The sequence below is a fragment of the Homalodisca vitripennis genome, chromosome 1 (assembly GCF_021130785.1).
Source record: "Homalodisca vitripennis isolate AUS2020 chromosome 1, UT_GWSS_2.1, whole genome shotgun sequence".
NCBI classification, from domain to species: domain Eukaryota; kingdom Metazoa; phylum Arthropoda; class Insecta; order Hemiptera; family Cicadellidae; genus Homalodisca; species Homalodisca vitripennis.
Window position 1 is genome coordinate 62173071 of NC_060207.1, and position 20061 is coordinate 62193131.

Genomic DNA, 20061 nt, shown 5'->3' on the forward strand with positions numbered 1-20061 from the left:
AACATGTAAAACCACATAATAAAATATACAATTCAATATATAAAACATATATACGATAAATGATTTATAAAACTCATAGATGGCAGGCCTACCACACATGCATAATCACGGACATGGACCATCTGGACACCCAAAACATGGGAATTCTACAAAAGCGAATTTTGGAACTGTTGACAAGGTAAAGTATTATATACAGGGTGAGTCAGAAATATGGTAAAATATTTTAAGACGTATTGTACAGCTAAAAATAAGAAAAAAATGTTATATGAAGGTAGGTCCGGAAACGCTCCATTAGTGAGTAATGGCTGAAGAAAGATTCTCCTTTGTTTTCAGTTCACCTGGTGAAATTAAGTGATTCTGAAATGTTTTGTTCTTACTTTTTAACTCAAATAAGGTGGATTTATAAGGAAAATCACCTGAAAAATCAAATAAAACCACTCTAGAGGTTGTAGTGTGAAAAGTTTTTGAGAAAAAGTATAAAATTGGCCAAAAATCTAATAACAAAAATACTGTCTTAAATGTTTGATGTCCAATAACATTGTTAAATGACCAATAAACAATTTTTTTTTCCTAAAACAGATTGAAGAGAATTTAATTCTGAAAACAACCATAATAAGCAAAGTTAACTAAATGTGTAAAAAAGTTATGAAATTGACTCCTCACGTATTACACTACACAGCAAACCTTTGCTGTTTTATAATAAGGGATGAGTATCTGATTGGTAACAGCTGGTGAAAAACAAACATATTTTTAGTTCAAAATTTTTTTTATATACAATAAACATATCTGCAATCGCTTTAAGTCTCACCGGAAGATTAAAGATGATGCTCAAAATGACCTCTGTTGTTCAAAATGCACGTGTTCAGGCGTCTTCTCATCAAGTTTCGGACCCGTTCAAAAACTCCAGGTGTCTGCTTAATAGTTTCTATTCCATTAAAAATGTTTAATTGGAGTTCTTCTATGGTACCTATTGGGGAAGAGTAAAGGGATGAGTATCTGATTGGTAACAGCTGGTAATAATTAATCATTTAAACAACAGCTGTTTAAAAATTTTTAAATAATAAATAATCAGCTGGGTATTTATTATTAGATGACATATGTCACCTTATTGTTGAACAAAACAACAAACTGTAAAGATACTGTGTGTTTGTGTTAAGTATTTTAACCAGTTATTTTCATCCATTTTATTAGTGATTTTGTGTTGTGTGTTTTATTTATTAAAAATGAAAGGTAATATTCATGTGTATTTAAACTCTGAATTAGCAGACATGCATTTAATGTATCGTTTGGGACGCTGCAATAGTACTGCAGCAAGGCGTCTGTATCAAGAGAACTTTCCTAACTGCAGGTGTCCAAGCGCAAGACTTTTTGCCACTATTCATCAACGCCTATCTGAAACAGGTTCTTTGAAGTCTTCGGAGCATAGTAATGCAGGCATCGCCCAATCATGTATGACTATTGAATTAGAAGAGTTGGTTCTTAATTAAATTTCAGATTATCCTGAAAAGAGCACTAGAGAATTGTCACTTCAATGTCAGCCAATCTAGTTTTCGGAGAATACTACACAAGTACCAGTTACACCCATACCACTTCCAGCATGTCCAAACTCTTTTGCCACAAGACTACGCTCCCCGTGTTGCTTTTTGTCGATGGCTTCTGGGAAAATGTGCTGATCCAAACTTTTTAAATACATTTTTGCTTACCGATGAGGCTCACTTTACAAGAACAGCTATCATTAACTTCCATAACAACCACACTTGGGCAGACAGAAATCCTCATGCTATCAAACCTAATCGCCCACAACATCAGTTTTCAGTAAATGTTTGGGCTGGAATCTCAACAGATCATTTAGTCATATTCGTGCTTCCTCCCAGGCTTAATGACGTGGTGTACTTGAACTTTTTAAGAGACGAACTACCTAACCTGCGTGATGATGTACCTCTGCATTTGCACCAAAACATGTGGTTTATGCATGACGGAGCACCTGCGCACTACTCTCTGGCTGTTCGTGGACACCTAAACGAGAGTTTCACAAATCAATGGATAGGCCGAGGTGGACCAGTTTCATGGCCAGCAAGATCACCGGACTTAAATCCTTTGGACTTTTACCTTTGGGGACATTTAAAAACATTAGTTTACTCTTCCCCAATAGATACCATTGAAGAACTCCGATTAAACGTTTTAATGGAATAGAAACCATTAAGCAGACACCTGGAGTTTTTGAACAGGTCCGAAACTCGATGAGAAGACGCCTGAACACGTGCATTTTGAACAACAGAGGTCATTTTGAGCATCATCTTTAATCTTCCGGTGAGACTTAAAGCGATTGCAGATATGTTTATTGTATATAAAAAAAATTTTGAACTAAAAATATGTTTGTTTTTCATCAGCTGTTACCAATCAGATACTCATCCCTTATTATAAAACAGCAAAGGTTTGCTGTGTAGTGTAATACGTGAGGAGTCAATTTCATAACTTTTTTACACATTTAGTTAACTTTGCTTATTATGGTTGTTTTCAAAATTAAATTCTCTTCAATCTGTTTTGGGGAAAAATTTGTTTATTGGTCATTTAACAATGTTATTGGACATCAAACATTTAAGACGGTATTTTTGTTATTAGATTTTAGGCCAATTTTATACTTTTTCTCAAAAACTTTTCACACTACAACCTCTAGAGTGGTTTTATTTGATTTTTCAGGTGATTTTCCTTATAAATCCACCTTATTTGAGTTAAAAAGTAAGAACAAAACATTTCAGAATCACTTAATTTCACCAGGTGAACTGAAAACAAAGGAGAATCTTTCTTCAGCCATTACTCACTAATGGAGCGTTTCCGGACCTACCTTCATATAACATTTTTTTCTTATTTTTAGCTGTACAATACGTCTTAAAATATTTTACCATATTTCTGACTCACTCTGTATATGTTTTGACTCTCAAGTTTGGCAAACAGTTTTTACTAGCCGTAGCAAATCAAATTAAGATAAACAATTTATTTTAATTTGGTTTATTATGTTTAAAATGGGACTAAGTACAATGCCATATAGCAACATTTAGTAACAGAATAATCCAATCTAGTTGGCCCTTCGTATTTTTTTGGAAGTACTCATCATCTCTTAGCACTTAAAGGGTTAACATAAAGCAATATTAGACAATGTGCATTTGAATACTTGATGATTGTTTGTAATATTGTATCTGTTCTGTAATATTTTATGTATTTTATTTTCCAGACATTTATTTATATAAGTTAAAATTAAAAAAGGAAAAAAGGACTCACACACAGGCTAAACACTCACCAATGGTTTCTCAGTAATCTCCAAATAGTTGGTGTGGCAGGGTGCACTCAAGTTAAACTGGGTAAAGTGCAGCCGCAGCAATCCCGTACCCATAGGCCCTACTATGATGTTCCACACACATCGGACTCTGTGGTCAATAAGGGTTCCATCCATACCGGGTGACTGTAACACCTGTAACTGCCTTGTAGCATGTCTTGTGCTCGGACCACAAAGAGCTGTTGGCATACCACAAATATTTTTTTATGTTGTGTATAATTGTGAAAAAATATTACAGAATGAATTTTCAAATAATGTGATTCGGACTGAAAAATAAAACAATGGTTAAGTGCAAATTGTTAGCTTTGCAAATATTATTTCTATTTAATTACTTATTTAAGTATTGGTGCCTTGTCACTTAAATTGCAGTTATATAGGAGATGAATTGACTTGTATTCTAAATGACGGCTTATTTCATGCACTTCATTCCCATCCTGTTGGTGTAAAAAAATTATAAAAATATCTTTAAAAATATAATACTTTTTTATTTACGGATTAGGATTAAGCCATTTAACAAGACTTTGTGTCTGTTTTAGTATGTCATCAGGTAGGGTTAAATAAAAGGTTGGCAACAGCCTTTAGTTGCTTACATCATTCTTATATTTTTCAATGTGTTGAACTTTAAGAAATACTAACATGGGAAAGTAGTAATGGAGAGCTGGAAGCCAGATAGTTCGACAGTTGCATCAGAAGAGAAATGGACCAAAAGACTGCCTCTAGAAGAGATTTTCTCCCTCCAAGAGATTCCATTGAGTGATGATGAGCAGAACATAGTGGTCCAACTGTCATCAGTATCAACTTCTCCATCCGTTATCTGTTAACAAAATATCAATTACTGTCACGAGTAATGACAATAAGTGGAATAATAGCTGAAATTTCTATATGAATTTACCTTTAGAACATCACAGTTACAGTTGGAGCAGTTCTGGATATCCAGTTTATTGAAGGAGGCTCGTATCTGGTGAGCATCAGGAGCCAGGAACAACCAATCACAGGAGAGCAGAGGTTCATAGTGGCCATCGCCATCCACATCTGGGGCTTGTAGCAGGTACGGTAGACTCACATTGGCTAAATGGATCGTACCACCACAGTTGTGCTTTTCACCTATGATAAAAATAGAAATGACATTACTCCTAGAACAATCTATCTATTTCAGCCATAGATTAGGGAGTTGGCTGACACAAAGGTTGGAATATTACTTGGCAATGTGAATTGTACCGTTATCACTTAAGGATAATATGATAATTATTACTGTATCTGAATTATGGCACTTTGTAGTGACATAAATATTTGCCTTATCTAAAACTTGGTAAATAGTTTTGAATTGTATTGGTGCAATATAGGAAATAAGATTTGAAACCGCCCATAAAAAAAAAATAAAACACCAGATTGTTTTGATTTTGTATCAATCTCACCATGCTAGCAGGAGAAATTTGCCAACAACTTATGAACAAATAAAATCACTTAATAAACAACATAGTGGCAGGATTACGTTTCAAAGTATTTTTTACAAGAACATTTTTGGATTATAACAAGTTTAATGCATTACAATGAAATACAAGATGCATAACAATGTCATATTACATTTTATTACGAGATAAATAGTCTTATTTATTTCATATTTATACTTGATTTCATTATATTTAGCATTAGCAGTTGCTTTTTATATTTCAAATTTGTATTTGTTGTTACTTTTAATGTTTGTGTTAAACTTTTATTTTGTAAACATTATAGTAATTTGCTAACTTTTGGATTTGAAAAAAATGCACATAAAGAATTATTAAGGTTAATTTTTAAACCCATCCCTTTTACTTCTAAACGTAGTTTTTACAATAACAGAAAAATATTATAAAGCACCAGCACTATCATTCATTTACAAGAACCAGCAGTTCAGTAGAGGTATTGAGAAAATATTGCTGTGCTATGTTTATTTATATATTTTTTATATTGCAAAGCAAAAGCATAAATCAAACAAAAACTTGTAATAATTCCCCAAGTAGGTAAGGTGAAATTAGCTATATTAAAACTTAAAATAAATTTAAAATATGAGGTTGCTTTTAAACATTATTTTTACAAATACTTTATTTGCTTTATATATACATCTATAAAAATAACTATAAATAATTTCTTCAGGGTTTTCTGGAGCAGTAATACGCACCTCCAGAAAACCTGAAGAAATATATGACTCAAAACCTCACTGTCTGGTAGCAATAACAAGACACACGGAAATCCTTTATCTATATCACGCCAAATACAAATGACACACTGAGCAAATGGTTTAACTCATGCAAACACCCTCAACTCAAAAGAGTTAAGTTATGTTTCCACTGACACTCCTACTGAACCCACATCACAAGAAAGCAATAACCCTTATCCCCATCCTCAAACTGCTCGTGGAACAAAAACCAACAGACATAATAACCAGTTGTAATCCAGAACACTCCATGGAAAACATATCACAACCCCCATTTTTTAGCCACACATCAGTTTTCCCAATAGAAAAACACAAACCAAAGTCTCCAACTCTAATCTTCCTGAACTCGTACCTCAAAAAAACCAAAAACAATCTAAAGCATATCATGGGCCACACAAAGTCACCGTCATGCACCAAAACATAAATTGGCTCTCAAATAAGTTGTGATAGGCTGGGCCACTTCCTGAATGATCACCTCCCGGACCTTATAATATTAAACAGAACATGGCATTTTTGAAGAAAACCTACATTACATGAACCTTGACGGGTACTCTCTAATCGGAGGTTTCACAAGGAAAAATCACCAAAAAGGGGGTGTTCTGGGATATGCAAAAAAGGAAATAGAAAATCAAATAAAGCTCTTAAACACGAGCGGAGCTGAATCAGAACTGATATGTGAAACGGCCCTATTTTCAAATAGCTATGAAAAAACACACTATCCACCAAGTACTGGGAGTTTACAGACCACAAGTGGAAACCTGAACCATGCAGTCAACATTTTATCAGCCCAACTCGAAATCGCTCTACAAACAAAAAGGAGAACGATCCTTATGGGAGATATAAATGTTGACAACTTAGTTGAAAACAGTGTGACAACAACAAAATTGAAGAACTCCTTGCTTCCTTTGGTATTGTCCGAGAGAACCTACCGCCTACGCGAATCACTGTTGAAACGGCCCAAAATCTATTGACTGGATCTGTACAAATATCGACGACCATCTCATCCAAACAGCTGTAATAACATCAGGCCTCTCAGACCACACAGCACAAGCCATCTCAGTGCAAAGCCAAAAAATCAACCCACCACGTGAAAGGGAAAAAGAAAAGGATATTTTAACAAAAAATCTACAGATCGTTTCACAAAACAAGTCTTCAGGGCCAAAACTGGGACTCTGTACTCTTAACAAATGACGCCAATTTAGCCTATAGTAACTTTCCACGAAATCCTGCAGCAAACACTAACAGAACATGCCCTCAAATAACAACAAATAGAAAGCCTTGTACAAAAATACAGTGCTGGGATGCAGAATGTACAAGACTAAAGAATATATATATCCAAGCTCTGGAAAGAGAACAACTTACAGGATGCATTGAGGACAAGGTAGAGGCAGCAGCAAGAAAGAAAGATTACGACCTAAGATTAAAGCTTCTGAAACGAGAACGAGCAACAGCTCACATAGAACAAGCTGATAACAAGCCCAAAGCACTATGGCAAGTAATAAATAACGAAAGAAAGGCAAAATCAAACACAACCATTGAATGGAAGCTACAAACAGGCAATGAAACCATACAAGACCCAGCAGACATAGCAAATTGCTTCAACAACTTTTTTGCCCCACAATTGCAGACAGAACACTACAAGCCAGTAATTATCAGCCTAAACTCCTCACAACAAGACGAACCAGCACCAGCAGCAAATTTTGAATTTAAATTTCAACCTGTGACGCATTCTGATATAAAAAAAGCCATAAAACTCACTCAAACCTCAAAAACTTCTTCAGGCATTGACGAGATATCAGCAAAAACTAACCAAGATCTGCAAAGAAGAGATAACAATCCCCCTGACAGATATCACAAATTAAATCACTCCAACAAGGAATTTTCCCTGATCTACTGAAAACAGCAAAAAGTGTATCCAAAAATACAAAAAACGGCGATAAAAACACCAGCACAGGTAGTTATAGGCCAATCTCCCTCATCTCAACTTTCTCAAAAATAATAGAAAAAGTAGTTCTGGAAAAACTTCTCCTTCACCTACAGCAAAACAATTTGCTCACAAGCCAACAGCATGGATTCCTAAAAGGAAGGTCAACTGCCACTGCCCTGATACAATTCACAGAACATATAATTGACGAACTAGAAGAGGGAAACAAAGTAACAAGCCTATTCCTAGACTTTAGCAAAGGCCTTTGACTGTCTCAATCATAACACAGACTACTTTCCAAATTAAGAGCTCTAGGTGTGACAGGGACAACGGAAAAATGGTTTCACAGCTACTTACATGACAGGAGGCAGCTTGTCGAGATACAGTACACAAATAACAACATCAAACAGAAGATGAAATCAGAACTCATCAGTGTACATAGAGGAGTTCCGCAAGGCTCTGTCCTGGGCCCCATACTGTACCTTCTATTGACAAATGACCTCCCAAGCTGGCTACAAGACTCCTGCCATACAGTAATGTACGCCGACGATACAGGCCATGCACACTGGCACATAGATCACTTGAAACACTCCACCAGAAACACCAACACGCCCTCAACATTACCAAACAGTACTGCACAACAAACGAACTGGTTCTTAATGAAAAGAAAACAGTCCAGCTAACCTTTACTACCAGAAACAAAAACAACACTAACATAACACTACCAGATATTTAGAGTCAAAAAACAGCACAAAGTACCTTGGAATAACAATAGATTCTTCCCTGTCCTGGACAGCGCACATAGACGGCCTCTGCAAAAAGCTCTCATCATGCACTTATGTCATTAGGAGACTAAAACAAATAAGTGGCTTGGAAGCAGCAAAAACAGCATACTTTGCCTTATTTGAATCACATATGAGGTATGGTATTGCAACCTGGGGAGGTACAAGTAATGCCAATCTAGAGAGGATTCTGGTACAACAAAAAAGAGCAATCAGATGCCTTGCAAATATCGCCCCACGAGAAAGCTGTCGAGACGCTTTTAAAGAGCTAAAGATCCTCACAGTAGTATCACTTCACATTCAAGAAGTGATTCTACATGCTGTTAATACAGCACAAACTCAGGCATATGAGACATGCACCAGCACAATACTCGTCATGCTGCAGACTTCACACTACCAACTCACACCATCATCAGCCTGTTTGGAAGGAAACCCTCATACAAGGGAGCAGCATATTTCAACCGCCTACCAGACCATCTCAAACAAGAACCAATCAAGACACTCAAGAGAAAGCTAAATCTATGGCTACAAGACAACCCCTACTATATACAGAAAAGGAATTTTGCGACAATTAAACATGTTTATTTTTATGAATCTAATGACCACTGACTCGATGTACTGTTCTCAAAGAATATGTCATTAAAAGTATATTGTCTATTGTCTATTGTCTATTGTCTAACAATGGAAATCTTTAATTTAAATGATGTAAATTTTTTAGCCTGATTTTCTGTGTTCCAGGCTAAAAATATTATATATCAAAGACAACTAAAATTGTGTATAAAACAAGTAATATATCAAACTAATTTCTAATCCACTTTGTTCGATAAGGGAAAATATTTCAAAGGGTTTGGGGTTCGAAACTTATATTAAGCTCTTTTTAACTTCCTTTTCCCTTATGTGCAACTCTAGAAACCTCACTTATTCTTGTAACAAATAATTCCTCACCATATCTGTCCATTTGTACAGTTAGTTATTTATATCACTGGAAAGAAATTTAAAATATAAAAAGTCAATTTATTTATAAAAAGCTGAGTTATACAATTTCCTTGTTTGCAGTAAAATAATGTAACCCTCGCCCAAAGATAAAAAAGTAGGTCCTTACCATAAGTAAAACCGATGGCAGCCTGGAAGCGTAAGAATGAGAAGGATTCACTCTGAAACTTGATGGCCATCAGATTACCAGAAGACCTAAATCTGGTCTTCACACCTGGACCTCTCGTTCTACACACTGTGTCAATCAAACTTGATGCGTTGGTCACATTGTGACCGTCGTAGATCTTGATGTTGTTACTGTTGCACGTTATGAATATGTTTCTCATTGATTTCATCCTGTACAAAATATTGCCAGCCATTCCTGAACTGCTATCTTAAATTCCAACTTAAAAACAGGACTATAGCAATAAATTGTAATACAACTTAAAATAAAAATAATAGTTAACAATGGTTATATTATCTTTTTTTAATTGTTTTTTAATGTAGTTACATCCCAGTGTTGAAAAGTGGTTTCTAAATAATCTGAAGTATTTCAAATGAATTCCACAAAAATAGTTCATGTTAAAAATTTGATAATATTTATAAATAACCAAATTCTTGCAGTTTTTGTTAAACTTCCAATCGTGTACCATAAAGGGTTCTTTTACCACTTCATATTCTAGAGTTAAGCACATTTCCTATGGAACACTCTTACATGTTTAATATGCAAAAAGTAGTTTTTTTTTTGCCTAGGAATATCTAGCAATATTTTTTTCTATCTGTAATCAGTATACTAATTAGTGTGGAGAGGCTTTCTGACTATCTAGTAGAAAAAACATTATAGTCTTTCTGAATTCAGTAACTTTTTGCAAGATTTTTCACTGTTTAAAATTAAATTTTAAATTGAAATATTCAACACGTTTAAGCCCAATCCTATTTTGGGGTATAGCACCCAAAATCCCAAACTTAGTTCTTTAGCCTACTGTATTCATTTGGCATTATAATTATGGGATATAACCACTTTTATGAAAAAAACCTGTTTTTTATATAACTAGTGCTCTGACGCCACTGTGGCATCATCAGTACTAACAGTGTGAACACATGTCACACTGGCCAAATATTTAAGTTTAAACTCTTGGTTTAATATATTCAGGTATATATAGAAATAACATAATTTTTCGAGATAAAATATTATATTTTACATAAAATGTATTATGACTCCACATTCAGTATTATGACCACAGTTTTTGGTACTAATGGTGTTGAAATACAACATACTTACCAACATACCTACCCAAATAATAATAGTGAAACAAGTGAGAAAGTAGTGGGTATCTGAGTCAGTATTAGTAAAAGAAACATATGAGAAACTGGTGGGAATTGAGTCAACTAATCAGAACAGCTAAACTACAAATGAGTTAAAACTCGAATTGTAAAGATTACTAAAGTAATGAAGATTGATTTCCAGAGACTAAGGGTGAATTTAGTATTCTTAAACATTTAATACAGTAATAATGATGATTTATTATATATTGTATAAAATTCAGTGGCTTAAAAAATACCCCTGTACTTGACTAGTGCAGTGACATGTGCATGATGCCAACGTGTCGTAACCGGGATTGAACGTATTAAACCAATTTTCCAAACTTCTATGTCGAAAACTTAAGGTTATGATTACATTTTCAGAAGCTGTAGATAGTTGAAATTTTAAACTTTTCCCAAAAAAGTCATGGGCCAAGTAAGATCCAAATGTTAAGTATTTATGACTGAGAACTCAAAAATACTAGTATTAATAAGTAAATATAGTACTGATACTCATTACAAAGATATAATGAGTTAGTTACCATACTCAGCTGTGTATTCCATGAAAATGTGAGCATGTTAAAATGATACCTGTGAAGGAAACAGGATTTTTCCGGACACTTGCCATCGTTCAGTGAAACAAAAAATCAGTAACACTACGTTCATACCTGTTATTTACCTGAAGAAGAGATCAGATGCAAGTGTCCTGAAAAATCCTGATTCCTTCACAATCCTTGCATCGTCAAAAATAAACTTGAAAACAAGAATTCATACCTGTGAATAAAAAAACCTGTAGCTCTAATACTCGTGCATTAGCTCTGATAGGGAAGTTTACTCCTAGATATAATGAATTGAATGAAAGAGATACTCACTTGATTGTTACAACTTTATCGGGTGGAGCAGTTACAAACCAGACACATTCGCGGAAGTGAGAGCTGTTAGGCTCAGAGATAGTTGTGGGAGAGGTAATGTTACCTCCACATTCTGGAACAAGCACACTCATTATTAGCGATAAGGCATGTTGTTGATTGGTTTATAAATTACTTGTAAGAATAAAAATTATAGAATGTGTTCAGATTATTAATTTAATCCAAATTCTCTTGACAAAGATGATTTGAAACATAAAATTAATAAAGATTCAATAAACTCACCTGTTACTGCATATCCAAAATGTTCTATTATTAAATTTTCATCCTTTTTATAACCGTTTCAAATTGGTATAAAATTAATCTGCTTGTCATAATAAATAAAATAATGCATGACAGAAGTTTAACTCATTATTCTACCGGACACACCAATATAGTTCATTACCTGTCTTTAGTCATCATATCGACAATATCCTACAAGCAGGTGTGAGCTAAACAAACTGAACAGAAAATGAAACAACAAAGATCCAATAGACATCTTAGCTTAGACTTAACAGAACTGTCTGTTAGTGCATAAATGGTAAAATGAAGTCTTTAGTGAGTACAAAGAGACAAATTATAACATATACTGTTTGGTAATATTTATAATAGGAGGAGCCATATAGCTCAGAAATCAAGCAGGCATTATTGATGCAATGTTGAGGTTAAACTAATGTAAGACATCAGTATAAGATACTGATGAATGATGAATGATGATGATGAATGAATATGATGTGTATGTTGTGTGAAGTGCATGTTTTGTTTTGATAGTGACTGGTATTATTCGTTTTAAAATGTAAAACCATAAAAGTAGTGAAATTTTTTAATGTATAACTCAAGACTATGATAGGATTTAAGTTCTCAGCAATCAGGACTTACTTTTTGAGCTAAGTTTATTTTATTTAACAGGACAAAAGTTTTAACTGATGGACTAACCTATAAACTAAGTATATATTTTAATATTTACCTTTAATATTCATTCAATTTCAATGACACTATATGAGACAATATATTAGCTCAAAGAAGTAAACATCAAAGATAACACTAAAAAGCTGATATGACATTTTTATGGAGGTGATTAACAAGTGATTGGCCTGGGGTTTTCCAGAGATAACAGGTTCCAGTATTATCTGTAGTAAAGCTGAATGAGTGAAGTGAAGCTTATCAGTCCTACCTAGATAAGGTTGTGTAGCTCAGTTGGCAATGCGACTGCCTTCCACACTCAAGATACCTGGTTCAAATCCATTTGGAATCTGAATAATTTTGCTACTCTTGGAAGTAATTTTTAGAGTGAATTCAAATATTAATTATTAAATAAAATATATTAAAATAAATCCCTGGATAGTAAACAGTTACATAGACATTTTTTATTGTTTTATTAATATTATACATAGTCTATATATAATTTAAAATGTCACAACAATCTTCAATCAAGGACAACACAGGAACTAGTCCATTCATTAAAACAAGAGCACAACTTAAAAATAAAACACAAATAGGACCCCTGAGAAGTTCTTCATTGCAGGATAAAGGTGGAAACTTGAAATATGCAAATAAAACATCAACAGAAAAAGTTCCCACAAAAAATTTTGCCCATCAGGATCCATCTCCCTTGTTATCAAAAAATTACAGAAATCAAGAGGAGACCTTAGAAAATAGCAACAATAAGTCTGAAACCAATTTTTCGGACTTACAGTTAAAATATGATGCCCTACAAAAAGAAAATGAGAGTTTAAAACAACAGGTAAAATCAGCAGATCTAAAACTGGATATTTTAGGCCAGACCTGGTTAACAGATGACACTATAGATTCTTATTTCCAGGTACTTACCGTTAAAGTGATTGGGAATAAAGAGAACCGCTTTTTAATGAACCCAACAATAGTTGAAGCAATTAAAGAACTGGAGGACATATCATTTCTTCTGGATCCCCTTGCCTTACATGAAAAGGACATACTACTCATCCCTATAAACAATGCCAAATATGACAGTGGGGAAGTTGATAGTTATAAGTCAGTAAATGGCTCACATTGGAGTCTACTTGTGTATGAAAAAGTGGCAAATAAATATTATCACTATGACTCTATGAGAAGTAGTGGTAACTCTGAAATTGCTAAGCTGGTGTCTCTGAAACTTATTCATTATTTTCAGAACTCACCAACAACTGATTTAATATCACTTGATGGCCCGAATCAAAATAATTCATTTGATTGTGGGGTGTATCTTCTACATGCAGTTGACTACATTTTACTTAATTTCAACAGCAAGAACTTCTTTCAGAACATAAAGATCCCAGATTTTTCTGAAAATGATTGTGCTAAAAAACGATCCTACATTGCTTATGTTATAAAAAATGGAATTTTAACTCCTAAAGACATTGTGTTGTCATTTATTAACCAGCCAAGTTCTAATAATGACTATGATAGCATAAAAACTCACATCGGGGAAAATAATTTGTCTATAAAAAACCCTCGGAACCAAACAAAACCTGAAATACTCTGTGAAAAAGCTATACAAACTGAACAGGCCTCCCTTACTACAGGTTACCCTAAACAGGACATTTTACCAATACCATCTCCTTATGTTACTATAGTTGGTGACAGCCATGGCAGGTATCTAGCCAGGAAAATTCATGATAAACTCGAGAAAACCTCCAAGGTAAATGAGTTGGTATCACCTGGTGCTAAATTCATGGATATTATTGACCAAACAAGAAATATAACTTTTGCACCAGAAGAATTTTTAGTTATCATGGGAGGTGCAAATGATGTTTACAATGGAAGCACTCAAACCATTTACACTAATTTAAAATCTGTCTTACTGTCTTATAGGCATTGTAGAGTTATATTGTGTGGCATACCCTTTAGACAAGATCTACCCCTATTCCATAGAATAAATGAGGAAATTATGAATTTAAATCTACATTACTATGAGCAAACCAGAATAATGAAGAATGTTTCTTTTGTGGACATGACAGCTTTATCTGAAAAATGTTTTAATCGAGATGGCATCCACTTAAACTTCTTAGGAAAGCAATTGATAGTTAACAGGATATGCAAGGAAATAAATGCCTATGACATTCCGAAACAAACTGGTTTCAAAAATAATTGTGACTATTCGTTACAGAATAAAGTGTGCACTGTAGAACCCACCAATGATTGTGAAATCTCAAAAGAGAAAAAACCTTTTCAAATAATTGTTGCAAATATGAAAGATATTATCGTCAAGCATCAAGAGAATGCATCTGTGGCTTTTGCTCATTCAATTTCAGCAGACTTCGATCATGATCGCCACATGACAGCAGGAGTTGCCGTGATATTTAAGCAGCAATGTGGAAAGCCTTCTGATTTAAACTGTGTCAGTTCACATCTTGCGTACCAGAATCACAGACATGGTGCAGGAATTTACAGCCTCATTACTAAACCCAAGTACTACAACAAGCCAAAGAAAACTGATTATGATTTGGCCTTTCATCAATTGGCTATGGATTTTGAGAGGAGGGGATTCAAGCACCTGATTTGTTCTGCAATAGGTGCTGTTCGAGATGAGATCACTATTGAACACTTAATTTCCAATCTCTCAAAATTTCAATTGGCTACTGGAGCTACAGTAACCATAGTTTCTTATGATGAAAAATCTCAGAGAAAACTCAGGAGAGGACTGTCACATGATGAATTTCTCGAGCAGATTCAGGGTTCTATAGATTGTCTTCGTGGTACTCCATCACAGCCCTCAACCGAAACTGCGAGTAATGAACTGGAAATAAGCTCCCAAGTTCCACTTTCCCCAGTATGGAGAGGTTGGTCGACTCCGCAGCCGCAGGCCTACAAGAGCGAACTTGTTTTCTCCTCACATACTCCAACCCAAGAAATAACTTCACTTCCAGCAACAACTGAAGCAAGTGTCTGTGAGAGCAGTGAAAGTGAAATGGGCGATTTTGTGATAAGTGAAGGGAGTGTGAGGGAGAGTGGGAAGGTGTCTCCTGAATTTCAAAGTTCTTTCCTAAGTCCATCTGTAACAACTGTTCATATGTCTCCACAAACAACACTAGCACAACCAACATACTCCACACCAACACTATATACGCCACACCAACAGCACAATGACTCCCTTTTTTTAGCAAGCCTAAATCAGTTTCCACCATTAAAGTAGATATTTCAAATAGATCAAAACATACTGTAAATAGCTCCTCCACAATATATAAAAAAATTTTGGATTCAAGAAATGCAAATCTTACAATAAAAATTCTACATCAAAATATCCAACACTTTTTATCGCGGAAATTATCTTTGGAAATAGTTCTTGAAGAGTTGAAACCAGACCTAATAGTGTTGAGTGAACATAAACTAAAAATTGATGAGATAAAATTTGCTAAAGTTAATAACTATTCTGTTATAACCAACTATTGTCGCCAAACATGTGGTGGTGGAGGAGTTATGATTTTGGGCAGCAACTCTTACCAAGTTAAGAGAGTTGTAATTCCTAGAATTAATAACTTATGTATAGATAAAGAGTTTGAATGTTGTATTGTTTCCTGCCGAGCTTTTGATTTTTCTTTTGTATTAGTGGGGTTGTATAGAACTCCAGGTTTTATTTATGATGGCCTCTTTTTGGATAAACTTGATATTGTTTTAACTATTTTAACTGAAACTTATGAGCATGTAATTTTAGCTGGGGATATAAACATAAATGTATTGCATTGTTCTAAAAGTCATGATAGATTAAGTAATATTTTAAGGCAACATAACATGCAGTACTTGGTGAATTTTCCGACTAGAGTTACCCTGGATTGTGAAAGTGCAATTGATAATATTATAACAAATTTACCGAAAAAGTCACTTATGGTTGAAGGTGTTATTACTGAGCTCTCTGATCATGATGCCCAACTTTTGAAAGTTAATGTATGTTGTAATAAAAAGACATCTTTTAAGACCGTAACACAGTTTTGTAGAAAATATACAAGAGAAAACATTGAGATCTTTAAACATATGTTGAGCAATGAAACTTGGTTGGAAGTCTACAATGCAACAGTAGACACTAAATACAATGTTTTTCATAAAATTTTGATGTACTATTTTGATGTTAGTTTTCCTCTGGTCAAGTCTAGGGTATATTTTAATAAAGACAAATGGATAAATTATGATTTGGAAAAAGAAAAAGCAGAAATTATAAGTTTAAGTCAAACTACAAGATTAACCAAAGATAGAACACTAAATAAGCTTTTAAAACAGTTGAAAAAAAATTACAGCAAAAAATTAAACTCTTCAAAAAAGGAATATATTGAAAATAAAATTAGAAATTCTGAAAACGTATGTAAATCTACTTGGAAAATAATTAATAATGAAACAAAAAATTATCACAATTTTAATAAACATATTAAATTGATTTATGAAAACCATGAATATTCTGAACCAGAGGAAATCTGTGAAATTTTTAACAATCATTTTATTGATATTGTAGATAATGAAATATTACCAAACTTGTCATCACACATCACTGTTAACACTGGTACCTTTAAAACTTCTAATGCTAAAAAGTTCCACACCCAACCAGTAAGTGAGGAAGAATTAAATCAGATTATAATGTCATTTCCTAACAAATATTCAGCAGGCCACGATGAAATTCCAATGCCAATTGTCAAGCAAGCTAAAATGTACCTGATCAAGCCCCTGACTCATGTTATAAATTCCTCTTTTGTGTCTGGAATCTTTCCTGAAAAACTGAAAATCTCTAAAATTATAACCGTTTTCAAAAAAGGAAGTGAAACTGACCCTAATAATTATCGACCTTTATCCATTTTGTCTACTTTTTCAAAAATCTTTGAACGTGTGATGTATTTACGACTAGTTGATTTTCTTGAAACCAATAATATATTTGACAGAGAACAGCATGGCTTCAGAGCTGGTAAGTCTGTCATAACTGCTGGGATGGATTTTATTGAAACCATAGTGGACAATATTGATAGAGGGAATTATGTGGTTGGCATTTTTATGGATCTTACCAAGGCCTTTGATAGTGTATCACATGAAATATTAATAGAAATTTTAAAAAATATTGCTATTAAAGATGTTACATTAAACTGGTTTGCTTCTTATATTTCAAATAGACCACAGTATGTTGACTTGCAGTTTGTAACCAAATTAAATCAAATCACTCATGCAAAATCTTCTTTAAAAATATCAAGGCATGGAGTGCCACAGGGTTCCATTCTGGGGCCAATTCTTTTCTTACTTTATATGTTGGGTTTGCCAAATGTTCTGACAAAAGATCAGAGCAAGCTGTGTCTATATGCAGATGACTCTAATTTAATAGTTGCTGGTAAAAGCTTGAATGAAATAGAAATTGCAGGTAAAACGGAACTCATGTGTATTAATAATTATTTTTGCAGTAAAAATTTATTACTAAACTTTAATAAAACAAATATGATCTCTTTCTGCACAAAACAAAATAGAAAAAAACTTATGCCAAACATAACAATAGACAATATACAAATTTCTCAATTAACTAACACTAAATTTTTAGGATTACTTCTAGACGAGAACTTAACTTGGAACGAACATATTTTGGCTTTGCAAAAAAAGATTTCTTCCGGATTGTTTGCTCTTAAAACCATGTCAAAATATTGCTCAACTGAAATTTTGAAAACCATTTATTATGCCCACATACATTCTCATATAAACTTTGGTGTTGTGTTGTACGGGGCCACTAGTAATTCAAATCTGTTAAGCATTCTTCAACTTCAAAAAAAAGCAATTAGGATAATCATGAACTTAAAGGATGGGGAATCTGTGAAAGAGTATTTTTCAAAATTAGGAATTTTAACTATTTACGGAATGTATATACTGGAAACTGTTATGATGGTTAGATCAAATTTTGACAAATTACCCCGATTGGGGTCAAATCACAACTACTTTACTAGAAATAGAAATCAATTGGCAGTACATAAACATGCATTGGAATTTCATTATAAAAAACCTAGCTCGGCAGGTATTAAATTTATAAGCCAAGTCCCTAGGAATTTATTTAACATAGAAAATGATTTATTGTTTAAAAAACATTTTAAAAGATTTTTGACAGATAAGGCTTTGTATTCATTTGGAGAATATATGGACACATAGGATATAATAAAATAAAAAATGTAAGATGATGCCATTCCTTATTTGTATAAATTCAAATGTAATTGTACAAATAATATGAATACAGTTAATTTGAATTTGAATTTGAATTTGAATACCACTTTTGTCTTGAATAAAGAAACTGCACCTATTATTCATGCTTTATACAATAAAAATATAAACTATTAAAAAACTGTATAACAAAACTATATAAGAACTATGTAAAACTATATAAAACACTATATAAACTATTAAATAATTTGTGTTTGAAAATAACAGAACTCACTGGAAACAGTATATGAGAAGAGGAAACCTTTGGGAGCAACATATTCATCAGTACTGAAAACCATCTCCATCTTTGTGAAACTGATGACTGGTTGAGGTAGCTGGTTTCCACAGTAAACTCCATGGATAGGTCGCACTCGCATGCTGGGTGACCATCTTGGGTTGCGCATAGAAGGCCGAAAGGGGTTTACCATAAAAACAGGCCTGTATGTTGTCAGCGAGACATTGTCGAACCTGCAGCGGTTGTCTCCTGTAAACATAAAGTGATCAGTAATCAGTACTCCTGTAATGATATGATATTTTGAGCTATTCACCCTTAATGGCATAGAACTGACTACCTGCTGAATGCACATATTTACAGACTATTGCACCTGTACAATTCAGTTTCAACTTCAAGTCTTAGCTTTTTTAATCATAAGTTTAAAACGGTGAGTAACATGTGTACTTCATTGAATTTAATTGATTCTAACATTTCTGTTTTAGAACTTCTTGAGCAATTAAGAGATCTATTCACTAAGGGAGGATTTTCTTACACTGTACCTAATGCTTCATCAATAGATCCATTTCATCCATTCATCCATTCCATTCATCCTCATATTACTAAATTACCATGTTGTTACATAACTATTGTTTTTTTTTTTACTAATTTTGATTGTTGTACTAAAAATAGCACTTTCATTCATGAATACATAAAAATAAAAGAGCCAGGAATGCTATTGAAGGTGTGTGGAGTAGATTCTTTCTAATACCAATACCAATTAATAAGGATTAACACTTCATTACTAGTCAAGGCTTCTTGTATACAACGGGGTACCGGAATAACATTGCTTTGAGTGGGGATTTTGTATCATGCATTCGTGCCACCAATGTCAGTCAGAACCCAAAAACCCAACCAATCACTTCAAGATGTGATCTCTCACTTGAGGAGTGATTGCACAGTACTTTGAACAGATATTGAGAACGTACAACAATATACTGTAATAGAAATAAAAATGTACAGATTGAGGGAATTCTAGAATTTAATGGGGAAAGTATGTTAGTGTATTCCAATATAATCGATGAGCCAATCGACTTTCACCTAGATGTGCATCGTATCTCAATAAAACGTGTAAATGGACCCAAACCAATTGTACTCCAGTTCACCAACAAACAGAAGCGTGATAGATTTCTTCAAAAGAGTAAAGCCGCCTCGAAACGTCAAGAAATAAAATCAATGGACATCATAGCAGGAGTATTTAAAACGAACGTTT

At 33.8% G+C, this 20061-nt stretch overlaps 1 protein-coding gene across 2 annotated transcripts in view; it reads right to left on the reverse strand.

The window, feature by feature from the left end:
• LOC124362892 (cubilin-like) overlaps nt 1–20061 on the reverse strand; it is a 205892-nt gene that overhangs the window by 24286 nt on the left and 161545 nt on the right. For both annotated transcript variants that reach the window (XM_046817770.1, XM_046817778.1), the window contains 6 exons: nt 18813–19061; nt 11381–11492; nt 9337–9563; nt 4227–4438; nt 3971–4148; nt 3299–3513 (listed from right to left, as the gene is read on the reverse strand). In XM_046817770.1, the coding sequence (XP_046673726.1) occupies nt 3299–3513; nt 3971–4148; nt 4227–4438; nt 9337–9563; nt 11381–11492; nt 18813–19061 (1193 nt within the window). The remainder of the gene's footprint in view (nt 1–3298; nt 3514–3970; nt 4149–4226; nt 4439–9336; nt 9564–11380; nt 11493–18812; nt 19062–20061) is intronic.